Below are 13,154 nucleotides of genomic sequence, written 5' to 3' on the forward strand. Positions count from 1 at the left end.
CTATGAGATATGGTCTGATCTGTGGCTAAAGAACTGTCGACAAGTCAGAAGCCATCGGGGCTTTTATAATCTCGACATCCCTTATGGTTGTACTTCTAGACCTCGCCTGGTGACGGATGCATCAAAAACAGGCAGCTAAGCCGCTCCAGCTCGTTTCAACGGCCCCGTTTCATTTGAATGCACAGTATAGGCGGCTTGATGGTGAATGATGACGCCAAAGGCTTCTCACCGGGGCAAATCAGCTCATATCGACAGGGAGCCGTTCGTTGGCACGAAGTAAGACTGTGGAATAATAACTCAGCCCCCATGACGGTGCCAAAGAACGTGTGGACAGAGTATTTATTATAATAATGCTGCGTTCCGTTCAACTACCACAGTCCTTGATCAAAACAGGTTTAATCCTACACAGACCACAATGTTCATAGTCGCTACAATCCTCTGCGCGGTTGCGCTGTTGCTGCTTCAGCTGCTTCGGACTCGCTACAATGCGCTCAGTCCCATCCCGGGCCCTTTCTTGGCCAGCTTTAGTAACATCTGGAAGGTTATCTCCATTTACCGACAGAATATGCATCTAGACAATGTGGCGGCACATCAGCGCTACGGACCCGTTGTTCGTATCGGTCCGCATCATGTTTCCGTGTCCAGCCCCGAGGCCTTTTCGCAGGTTCACGCATCTCGAAGCGCGTTCCCCAAGGTACCGGATCCCCGTCAGCTCTTTATCAGTCCTCCACGATCCTTCGTCAGCTCTGCACAATCCTTCGTCAGCTCTGCACAATCCTTCGTCCTCTCATCTGACCACTATCTAGACTGATTTTTACAAAGTGGGCGCGCCTAGCTTCCGGAACGGTCCGCTGGAGAACCTTTTTTCCATCCGGGACGCTCAATACCATGCCACTCTGCGCAAGAACATTGGCGGACTGTACACCAAGTCCGCCGTGAAGGAATTTGAGCCGCAGATCGCCGATTGCGTAGCGCTGTTCCTGCGACGCATGAAAGAGGAACAAGGCAAGTCCTTAGATATGTCGTCATGGGTGCATTTCTATGCCTACGACTCTCTAAGTCAGGTGAATGTGTCGCAGACCATCGGCTTTCTGGAGAACGGGCGCGATATGAACGGTTGGATTGAGGCGGCTGACCGGGTGTTCGTGGCTGTTGGATTGGTGCGTAGTATTCTGTCTTGATCGCTTTGGCTTTTATAGCGTTCTCCTGTCAAACTGACGCCGACCCGGTTTAGTTCACCCAATCCCCGATCCTGCATTCGATATTCCGAATGCTATCGTCTATTCTGCTGACCAAAAATAGCGAGCCTCTTCTTCTGGTGAGCTACTACACTTCTGGGCTTCGGGGTTTGCAAGGACAGAATACTGATCTACCATAGTTTGCGAACGAAAAGTTGGAAGAGCGGCAAAAGTCCTCGGAGAAAAAGACAGACATGTTGAATAAATTCCTGACCTTCCGAGAGTCGCACCCCGAGAAAGTCTCTTTGCGTGAAATCCACGCCGCTATCTACATTAACCTGTATGGCCTCCTTGCATTTCCTGCGCTTCCTGCTTGTCTTTCTTGCAACGAGAGCCTAGCATAAAGACTGATTAATCGAGACTACAGGATGGCTGGCCATGACGTCCTCGCCATCACCCTGCGCGCCATTTGGTACTATCTTGCGCAGAACCCGCGCGTCGTGAAGATCCTGCGCGAGGAGATCGCGACCGCACGTAGAGAAGAAGGTCTGTCGGACCATGAAGATGCTCAGTTGCCCTATGCGAAGGCATCGTCGCTGCCATATCTGTGAGTTCCTTGTTTCTCAGGCTATTGGGATTGTTACCGCTAACGCAGGCCCGTCTATCAGGGACGCCGTGCTCCACGAGACATTCCGGATTCACCCCAACACGGGCACGATTCTCGAGCGCAAAGTCCCCAAAGAGGGGGTTACAATTGATGGGTACCACCTTCCGGCCAACACTACGGTGGGAGTGAACGCCTGGGTGCTCCATCGCGATCGGGTCTTCGGTGCCGATGTCGATGTCTATAGACCGGAGCGGTGGATCGAGGCAACTGCACAGGAGAGAATTGAGATGAAGAAGCTATTGTTTACGGTAAGTCTTTTCTTGTTTGTGATCATCGGATGCTTTGATTCTCGACTGCATGAAGCTGACCAGGAACCGTCCCGATGTATTTAGTTCGGCGCCGGCACGCATACCTGTATTGGGCAGCATATTGCCATGATTCAAATCGTCAAAGTGGCGGCGGAGTTCTTCCATCGATTTGAGATCGAGCTGACCCAACCAGAGCGAGCGTGGAAGGTGATGGGAAGTTGGGTGACCAAACAAACGGGTATGGACATGGTGGTAACAGGGGTGTGTACTGAGTAGAATAATCCCAAAAATCCATTAATCTCACGGTAAGTTGAGCAAACAAAACCTGAATGGCGCTATAATCGGACCATGCAGAATACTGTAAGTGTTGGTTAGCGCCAAAGTGGCTCCAGTTTCTGACATGCAGCTGGTGTGACTCTGCCCGGACCCCAAGTTGCAAGCCTGAGATGATCCCTGGCTTAGATGGTCATCTTTGACCCGGACAGCCGACGGTCAGCCGACGGTCAGCCTGACGCGCAGGATGAAGTTAGGCTTTTGCTCTGGATCTCCCCCCCCTTCAACTTGTCAGCGCATTGTCATTCCCTGGTGACCATTGTCATCACCTTCATCTCGCCATGTCGGATTCGACTGCGGAGCCTCACTATCCTCCGGGGTACCTGGAGGAGGACCGAAGCAGTCAAGTCATTGTGGCCTCCAGTTTTATTCTGGTGTTGACCACCATTCTGTTGGCCATGCGACTATACGCACGCAGTCTCACCAAGGCTGTCCGAGGTTGGGACGAGTTCTTGCTCGTGCCCTCATACATCTGTTTAATGGGGTTAATCGTCTGTCTATACTGTATGGCTTCGTCCTCTTTCTCTCTCGACCTCTATTACGCTGACATGAATGACAGGCGATGTCATCTACGGCGGCCTCGGTCGACATACCGCCTCGGTCATGGCCGAAGACCCCAAAATGATGGTCACTTTTGCGAAGCTTCTCTATATTCTTGATTGGTTTTACGTGCCTTCGAATTGCCTGTCTCGTATCTCGGTTGTGGCGCTCTACCTGCGCATCTTTACCAGCAAGCTCTATCGCGGCATCTGCTGGTTCGCGATCGCTTTTCTGATTGCTAATATGCTGTCTACCATCATCGCTGCCCAGCTTGAGTGCGTCCCACTGGCATATACGTGGGATAAGACGCTTCCGGGCGGCGGAAAATGCTTTGACCAGATCCTTTGGTACGAAGTGAGCAATATTCCTAACGTCGTGGGCGATCTGATGATTCTTGTTCTGCCCATTCCGACGGTGTGGGGCTTGAAGGCCTCGGCGGGAAGGAAGCTTGGTATTGCGATGGTCTTTTTCATGGGAAGCATGTTCGTATACCTACCCTCCGACCCTCCGAGAAATGGAGACATGGACTGATCATCTTCCCGATCCCCAGTGGTCTTTTCGCCTCCTGCATGCGAACCGGGGTTTTCTTCCGCGACTCTGAAATGTTCAAGACAGACGCTACCTGTAAGTCTCCTCCCCACCTACCTACATACACATACATATACCTTCACCTCACCCACAGCCTGATCCCCAAATCTAACCCACGAAACCATTTCAAAACAGGGGCTACGGAATCCTTCTCCTGGACCGCCGTCGAATGCGGAATGTATTTCAGCGCAGCCTGCCTCATCGGCATGCGCCCTCTATTCTCGAAACTCCCACGCTGGCTCCGCGACCGCATCCTCCACCCCTCTGACCGCGGCAACTCCACCCTCGAAGCGCGCTCTGGAACAGGGCCGGCTCACAGTTTCAAACGATCCCACCACAGACACCGGCCGTACCTGAACCTCTCGAGCGGACGGAACGGCACCGGCACCGACCCCGAGGCTGCCCAGGGCGAAGCAACGCAGCTCACGTCGATGAACGGCGTGATGACGAGTACGGTGGTGTCGCCGCGCGGGAGCGGGTTCGAGGACGACGAGATCCGGAATCTGGTGAAGGATGATGGGGATATTCGCATCCAGACGAGGATCGAGGTGAAGAGTGATCGGGGTGGGTATTGATTGATTGGATCGGATTCCATAAGGAGCGGGCGATGGATGATAGGGAATGTGGGTTGGCAGGAGACTCAAGTTCCGAGATGTTCGTCGATTGGCGAATGCAATACAAGTGGATACTTGGACAGGCTCCAACCGACAATCGAGGACTCTGGGCGTAGAATGGAGGGGCAGAGAAGGTGTCGGGACGGTGGATGCCTGGATGCCTGACTGCCTGACTGCCTCAGGCACCCTACTCTAAAGGTCCCGCATGTACTGTATGGAGTATAGGTGGCTAATGATGAAGGCGTATTTTTTACCTGTGTTCTTGGTTTTTGATTCTTTTTGATCGTTTTTGATGCTGCTACAGATAATCTTGATGGATGGAAGATGTATGAATAGTGGAATAATAGACAATTTAATTCTGGTGGTTAGGCTCGCTCTATTCTTCTTCTGTGAATTTAATCGTTTGGCATAATGATAAACTGGGTGATATTCGAGCTATCCAGCTATTGGAACTATTTGGATAATAATGAAAGACTTCGTTCCTTTGTTTGCCTTTGTCCCGTCTTTTTTCACTTGCTTTCTTTTTCCTGTTTGCTTTTTGAAACCCCGCTGAATGCAGCTTAATTACTGAAGAAACAGAAAGCAATAATAAACAACAAAGGAAAGGCAAAAGAAAAGAAAGAAAAGAAGAAATCATTGTTCATTCAAAATTCCCTAGAGTCACGGTAGGTTTCAGGAGAAAGAGCCCGAACGACAATCGGGTCGAAAGTCTTTCGAGCAACCATCACCCACTTGGAATCACCCCTTTCTGCAATGTCTGCGTAAAGCCCAACTGCTAGGTTGTAAGTCTTATTTGACTGAGTACTAGCCGTTGTGGCTCCTGTGAATCGAATTCTTTCGAAAAATTGTGCAGTCCGACGGGGAAGATGGGGATTGATCAGACCTGGTCCGAAGGGCATGTGAGATGTTGAGCTTAGCGACACAAAGAATTTTTCTGGTTCTCCATCTGACTTTCCTCCGGCTGTAGATTCGTTTTGAACAAACTCGCGGGTCTCTATACCCCCAAAGTACTTAATGCATGCGAAACCAATGGAGAGTGTTCGGATGCATGGGGTTAACCCACTGCGGTAACCTGGGGAGGCGAGACGATAGAAATCACATTCCCGCGAAGACAAAGGCAGCTCGAATTTGCAAGCGATAGAAATATCATCTTGTCGATAATGGATATAGTGCTCTTCTTTCTAAAGAAAGAGCCAAGAATCCCTGCATCAAAAATCGGTTTGATGGTGCCCACCCCGTTTACCAAGATTTCCGAGAGATTCTCAGTTCTCTGGGGCTCCAGCGCCTGTACACTGTCTTTATAGATACCGCTAGTACTGGGCAAAGGGGAAAGAATCCCCCTGGATAACGGACGGACTGGTGTGGCGTCCCGTCGAGGTGACAGAAGATTCAGTATGGCCAAGCTGCTGTCCGTGGGCTCAATATATGGGTTCATACCCATCCAGGTCTTTGATAGTAGGACTCCGGCATGATGATCCGAATCTGCAAGGGCTAGTACTGCAATATACTCCATGTGAGCTGCGAGATGATCACGTAAATCCCGCAAGAGGAACTCCTGTCTACAGATGAGACAGGATTCCTTCGCGTCGCCAGGTTCATCGACGGGGCGAGCAAAGAAGTACAGAGTAGCGCTCAGCTAGCTTGGGGTTATGGACGGGGCACACTGCTCTTGGAGATGCCTTATCATCTCTTCTCTGGTAGAGACTATGTCATTGCAACCCTGGCAGACATACTCAAGGCGATGAACCTGTTGTTCATGGTAGATCCAATCACTGCGACAACTGTATAGCTTCTCCGGAGTCTGGCAATGTTCGAAGGTACAGACGTAAGGGCTGACATCGCGGGTTACATGGAGTCTGTGAAGTTGCCCAGTCACTAAGGGTCCAATTGAAAGATTGGAAACACACGGGCTTGACTTACTCCCATGACTTTTGGTCCACTTTGATGTATTCTCTTCCACAAAAAGAACATGGGGACATGACATGTTCCTTGGCTGCGGGTGGAGGATTCGAGGGGAAACTGGGTACGATGCGTGATTCCCACCACTTCGGACCAACAGGGTCTCGTCCCAAATCTCTTATTGGGTCGGAAATATCCAACAGATGACTCAACGGATGGCTAACCCAATGTCGAAGCTGGTCCTTTCGTATTGAGCTTGCTCTTGCAAGTCGTTTACAAAACCACTGGATATCATCCACCGAATCGCTTGTCATGGCCTCGTTCTGCAACCTAGTGTCCTGCCCGTGATTGGCTGAGCTGCGCCAGTGCTGCACTGTATCCACTATAAGATCTTCGTCCGTGTCTTGACACGCAGGTGTGTCGGGGAGACTGGAACCATGGAGCAGCGAGGTGAATTCGTAGAGACCTCGAATGTGTTAGACTATAAATTTGACAAGGCCTCGGATTTTTGGCTTTCGTCGTTGATGCTCATTGTCCTCAGAATCTGAATCCGAGTCGGCGCTGACACTGCGCAGATAGAATCTCCGTCCGTTTCAGCGGCGGGGTTGTGTTTTCGTTTGGCGATTGTCGTTGCTAGAACAAGATCAGCCGGATGATTGTCAGAAACCTTCCCATTTTCAAAGTAAAACCAGCAACGAGACTACCTGCCTTCAGATATGATGGTCTCGAGATGTTCAATACGCTCAGAGACCAAACCCCTGAGCACTTTGTTGTGCCAGAGAGTATCTTCCAGGGATCCTTCAGCCCTGGCAGGGAGTTGGGCCTTGATCTGGTCTCTCCAAATCACGAACCTCCCGTACTCGTCTCTGATCTCGTGGAGGTAAACCTGCTTAAGGTTTACTGCGCGACAGTCCTTCTCGGACAAAGTCGACAGAAACGTCTCGAACCCCTGAAGACATCGGTTGTATGAATCGTAGAAACCCGGAAGGCTTGCCATCACGGAACTCAATAAAAAGTCAAAAGACACAGTGAATAGCCCGAGTGCAGCGTTTCACCTGGTCAAAAGATGCTGTGAATGTAAATAATAAGGTGGGAGTCCACAGCCAGTGTGTTGATTTTGATTTCTCAAGTTGAAATGGACGATGAAAGACACAGGAAACTGCTTGGGGCACAGACATGGCCGTTTGTTGGTCGTACAAGCGACCCCGTGACCCCGTGACCCCTTGACCGCTTGTGTAGAGATGTCTCATATACTTCAGCTAATATTTTCAGGCCTGAATAAATCTTCGCTGTCTTTCTTACACTCTTCTCTACACTCTTCTTTACACCCTTCTTTACACCCTTCTTTACAGTTCTCTTCATCAAACTATGGCAGAAGTAGCGGGCCTGGTTTTGGGGACTTTGCTTCTACTTATCGAGCTACTGAAATACTACAAAGAGCCCTTGAAAGAATTCACGGGCTACCACAAGTCACTTCAGTAGTACCGGTTCGAACTTATAATCCAGCACAATCGTCTGCAGCGTATTCTGAAGAAAGGTCTGGGTCCGAAACCCACAAGGGACCAGTTAATCGATTACATCGAGAGAATTTATTTAGGCAGTACTCAAGCGTATATGTACTTAATCGATAACTTGAACACGCTTTTGACTGAGACGTTGAATGAAATGGATGTATATCCGAACCCAGACGTTAGACGGCTCCTTGAAATCCAATATGAGGAACTGAGACCATACTAACTCTTCTGTTTTCATCTAGAAAAGCCCCCAGTACGCTGCGAAGGTTCAACAAGAGTGGAGGAGTGTGAAATTCAGCTTCACTACGAAGAAGTGGGATAGAATAAAGGCTGATCTCACACGCATGATTGGTATGCTGGAAGTATCGTTCAGCGTACCTGAGATGCGATACGTATAACCCAAAAAACCTCATCGCTTGACAAATAAAGAGCGTCTTGGCGTCGCTGCCTCCCTTGCCTGGGCAGTGCTCCACTTAGGCGGGAGCCTTTGGCTGAGTGATCAGTGGGCCGAAGATCAAGTGCAAATTTTCTATGAAAACGATCCAAATTTTGAGGTGGCGGCGCCTTCGCGGCACCCGTATGTCTCCTTTATTCTTTACCCCCCGGAGTCACCGGAAGATACGACCAGGGAAATATGTTCAAAACCAACTCTGAAAACACTTGTCTATGCCCTCGGAGTACTTCTTATCGAACTTGGCATCAACAAACCCATCCCAAAAAACCTTTCCCCGTACGAGCGCAACGAGTTGTTGATGCAAAAACTGGAGGAGACTGAAGATCTCCAAGGAGGCCCTTATAGACGTGCAGCGGAGCGATGTATCAAGTTGTCATTTGATCGGTCCCACAGCTTTAACTACCCGGATTTTCAGAAGAAGTTCTTCGACACCGTGTTTGAGCCGGTCAAGGATATGTATCTGAATTTCCCGTGTTGATCACCCTCTTCATTTGTCACCGAGCATGTTATTTGTTGGGTCACAGCTCTTGAGAAGGTGCCCCAAGGACCTTCACCTCCACTGCCTGGTATAGATTAGCGCCTCACACAGAGGCCTCCTAAATAGGTATCCACAATCCACCTCTCTTGAATACTACACACACGTTGCATCTCAACAACAGCAACCGTCGGTGCTCGTGGATGATTTGAATGTCTATTGATGAGTCAAGGAATGAATGTTCCATAGACCCCTTAAAGCCAAAGTGCTTCATTAACAAGGTAAAAAGATAAGAAAATGAAAGATGATCCTCGTTGGAATACAATCATAGAATGTTCTCCCATGAGGCCTATGTTACCTCCTGAAGCCAGGGGGCTTTCCTGTACGGGAGAACGTTCCGGAGGATCAAGGGATCCTCTGCGGCAGGCATCCAGGAACATTCCTAGGGATCCTGCAGGCATTCCTGCCTGAGGCAAGCTCCAGGCAGTATGTAGAGTCCCTGGATTCTCTCTCCTAGATAGCCTTTTCCTCCCTATGGGAAAATTCTTTGACTACGAGTCATAAACAAACTTGTCTTTTACTAAGCTCCTTTGTAGACCGTCACAGCCTACAGAATGAAGATATGTCATAAGACGATATCTGCTCAAGCACCTCGCTCGCTTACATTACTGTATGTAGCTTAGCACCGATACCCCCGGTAATCCTACGACATCTTTAGTGAATACACACACGTTGTATCTCACTAATATCATTTATTCCCGGGATTCTTCTATGGTAGAGCTAAGCTTCTGAGTGTTGGACCGGGTATCGCTTATGGCCTCGCACCTGCCTATTCTAGTTAGTCTGTGGAAGCGATGGATGTGTTGTGTATTGGGTGGCCGGTGTGGCCACTTATCTAGACATCTAGCTTACTAAGCGATGACTAAGCGAGGTCGAACCGCAGGCGGCAGGAGTAGATGTGTACACAGGCCAGCTGGTCTTTTTAATAAGCTCAAGTGGACTATTCCACTTTTCACGTGACTGCCAAACCACTATGCAGCCATTTTAAGACGCGCGACTATTTAAAGTACCGAACTCAGAATATGTAATTCATTTTCGTCTTCTTCCTTATTTTACTGTTTTCTCCCCCAAATCTAACCACTTATAAATTGGTTTATAATCAGTTATCAAGCACTGTCTTTCTTATCCAGCAATAGATTCTAACTTTTCAGTTATTGATATTGACCATCTATCAGAGATGTTTTCTGATACGCAGGTATACTGAAGCACTTGTTAAATAATTAAATAATAATAACTAATTACTTATTTTAGGAAGAGATGCCTGTACTGACTCCACTTACCAATGCCAAAAGGTCCAGCCTTAAAACATTAGAAGTAAAATATATTGATGATCTACTGGAGTATCCTGCAACTCATATACATGGATACACATATGTTGTTGCTTCAAAAGGACGATCAAAGACTGAACTAGAACAGATTGTTCATGACGTAAGTGTTTAATAAGTGCTTAAAGACTGATTACCAAGTAGTTAGTTACTTGGGACTCGATTACTAAGTATTTCTAGATTTAATATGCGAAGAAACAGCCCTTTGAACACAAGAAAAGACCAGTTTATTGCCCATTTCTTGGATGTCGCGTTGAGAGATGGACTTGGAAATGCTCTGGAATCTATGCATGTAAATTTCTTAGTTTATTTTTACAATCTTATCATTATACCTCTGTCAATGAGGCTATGTGGCAGGAGATTCAAAACTCTCAAAAAGACATTCAAATCTTGGAGACTGATCTGGGCAAGAGAAATGCATACAGGTATAATTTTAAATACTTATTAAGTGCTTAGGAACCGTTTACTAAGCAGTTATAGCTATTATCGATCAAAAATTACTTTTTTTAAGAAAGATCATGCTTGCCTTGACCATCTTCTTACTTGCAAACCAGTATTCAAAAGATATTCTCACAAGGTAAGTTTCCTAGTACTTAATAAACGGTAAGTAAGTACTTATCTTTTATTTTAGAATATTTACAGAGAACATGCACCTTATATTGGATGTATAAACGGTTTATCTAATTTCTTGTTTAAACATTATTAAGGGACTATTCAAGGTCATACAGTTATAGATCTTCAGTTCTTGGAGAGACTTTTTAACGAAAAGCTTTTACTACCAATTGAAGAATGTGGTATTTTTGAGCCATTATCTTTACGACGGCAATACTGTGGTAAGTGCTTAGCAACTGCTAATCAGATACCTGATAACTGATTTCTAGTTATGTAAAGATCGAGATCATCCTCAAGGATCAGGGCGATTAAAATATACATATTGTGATATTGTTTTCAATGTTTTAATTCCAGTAGATTTAGATCAGTGCCCATATATTCTGTTTACATCTTAGAGTATTTATAAACACCCACTACTACTACCGAGCAAGGCTCCAGAGAAAATCTTAAATGGAATAAAGAACGTGATTCAACAGATTCGAGATCCAAGCTTGACTACAGGTAAGTGCTTGATAACTACTTAAAAAGTACTTACTAACCAGTGTATCTCAACTTAGCCCAATTTCTTCGGAATCCGCAGCTTGAAGCATTCTGTCAGCAATATAATGCTTTTACACTAGCAGAGATTCACTCTAGCTTTTATAATAAAGATCAAATATCGACAATTATCCAGAAGGAGCGGTTACTTTTATATTCTAATAGTCAGGATATTAATGATCTTATCTTCCTTCAAAATGTTAACCTAAGCATGAGAGTAAGTACTTTTCAAGTACTTAACTAACAGTAAATAAATGCTTATTAAATGTTTAGGATTACATTTAAGAACAATATTATGACTCCTACGGTACAATGGTTCTCTGTAGTTTTAAAGAGCAAATCCAGCTTTTGTCTCAGCTTACTTCTTTTGAAGTAGATATGTCCTATAAGCGCATTCGGTCAAAGGATCTTAACGAGGTTCTTTTCGCAACATTCTTGCCAGATCAATGCAAAAGTAAGTGTTACTTTAATACTAAAAAACTGTTTTATAACTAACAATTAACTGCTTGATAACTAGTTATTACCTTATTTCGGGTTTTTACAAGTTAAGATTCCACTGACGGCTATTATTTACTTTTTAAACGAGTTTTTGAACTTGTTGAGAAAGTAGTACAGAAACCAATTCTTTTTGATCCAATCTATGGGTCTGGAATCTTTGGTATAATTGTTGACATGGATCCAAAACAATATACTGGTAAGTACTTTGTAATCAGTTCCTAAGCACTTGTTAACTATTTAGGCCTTGGTCAATATCTTTCTGAAATTGATCCCCAGCACCGGGATGTTACATGGCAACTGCAACATATAATTCTATTTTGCAGAGTCCATTTTCAACGGTCAATTTTCAAGGCTATTAGAACAAGAAGCCAAGGTACTGCTCTTTGGAGTCGTATGATAAGTCTATTAGACAGTCAATCAGAGGAAGACTATAATACTTTATTGGACTTATTAATAAGTATTTAAGCACTTAAGAAGCACTCCTCAAGTACTTACTAACTAGTTTCTAGAGTATGAGGATGTAAACGTTCAAAATTGGGCGATACAGAAAAAGAGTTCTATTATTAAAGCAGGGCTGAATCAGGCCTGTTCCAAAATTCAGCCTTATTACTTTAATCTTTTGTGCAATTATACAAATGCTGTTGAACAGTCTCATCAAAAGTCATATGTATCTGAAAAGTATTTGACTTTAGTTGAAGCAGTTAAAAAGTATGTTTTAACTGCTTGTTAAACACTTCTCTAGCACTTATTAACTGCTTATGAAATATTTTGTTAATATTATCTAGCTCTTTTAAACTGGATAAAGATGATATTCTCCAATATGATCATTTTAAACAGTTCAATGTCTATCATTTATATCGAACTTCAAATATGGAAGCCAATTATCTTCGTCATATGAGTCGGGAAAGTAAGTTTTTTAATTGATTCTAAGTTACATTTTTATAGGTTTCTCTACAAATACTGATTAATATCAGGAAGTCGCAAACGTTAAAGACCAGCTTCATTACATTCTTTTAATAGTTAAACAGCTGAACAACAAGAGCAACTATCCGAAAGAAATGCAAGGTCAAGATCATCTTCCCGGTTGTCATTACAGAACAGTAATAATAAGTAAGTTTATAAGCACTTAACAAGCAGCTATTAAGTGCTTACTTATTACTAGCTCAAGGAGATCTACCTCCAATCTTTATCGTGTTGCATCAGCAAATACTCTAACTTTAGAGCAAAGATGCCAGGAGCTTGAGCTTCGAAAGCTTAAAGAAGATATCCGATTGTAACAACTCGAGAATGAGAAATTAGAGTTAGATCTTATAGAGAGACGGCGTCGTATCCAGGAATCTAAATAGAGCAATTCAAAAGCAGTTTCAAATTCATTTATAAGCAGTTATAGAGTAGTTAACAGGTACTTATACAGCAATATTTAGTAAGCTTTTTAAATATATATTTTGGGGTGTCGTTACGACCATTCAATTGCCCGCACTGTTACAATAATATATATTTATGTTAACTGCCATTATAATTTGATATATTATATTATACAAAAAGAATAAGTTAAACTCTACTAAGCACTTATTATTAACTTCTTAAGTGCTTATGAAATCCATTCCATCTA

The 13,154-nt window shown here is 45.0% G+C and overlaps 2 protein-coding genes across 2 annotated transcripts; both read left to right on the forward strand.

Annotated features, from left to right (window-relative positions):
- Positions 1-415: 415 nt before the first annotated feature.
- KD926_001384 (cytochrome P450) lies at positions 416-4,129 on the forward strand (the record flags this gene model as incomplete). Its single annotated transcript, XM_053105086.1, has 11 exons — positions 416-760; positions 807-1,160; positions 1,235-1,318; positions 1,379-1,518; positions 1,606-1,785; positions 1,847-2,093; positions 2,178-2,354; positions 2,624-2,930; positions 2,986-3,448; positions 3,517-3,590; positions 3,690-4,129. 11 exons carry the CDS (start codon positions 416-418, stop codon positions 4,127-4,129), a joined length of 2,811 nt encoding a protein of 936 aa, XP_052951731.1.
- A 2,590-nt stretch (positions 4,130-6,719) lies between these two features.
- KD926_001385 (uncharacterized protein) lies at positions 6,720-8,513 on the forward strand (the record flags this gene model as incomplete). The annotated part of the gene is made up of 3 exons (XM_053105087.1): positions 6,720-6,947; positions 7,824-7,932; positions 8,011-8,513. The coding sequence occupies 3 exons, from the start codon at positions 6,720-6,722 to the stop codon at positions 8,511-8,513; spliced, it is 840 nt and encodes a 279-aa protein (XP_052951732.1).
- Positions 8,514-13,154: the final 4,641 nt, after the last annotated feature.

This window comes from Aspergillus affinis (genome assembly GCF_023601865.1).
Source record: "Aspergillus affinis strain CMG 70 chromosome Unknown NODE_128_length_104215_cov_87_854232, whole genome shotgun sequence".
Lineage (NCBI taxonomy): Eukaryota > Fungi > Ascomycota > Eurotiomycetes > Eurotiales > Aspergillaceae > Aspergillus > Aspergillus affinis.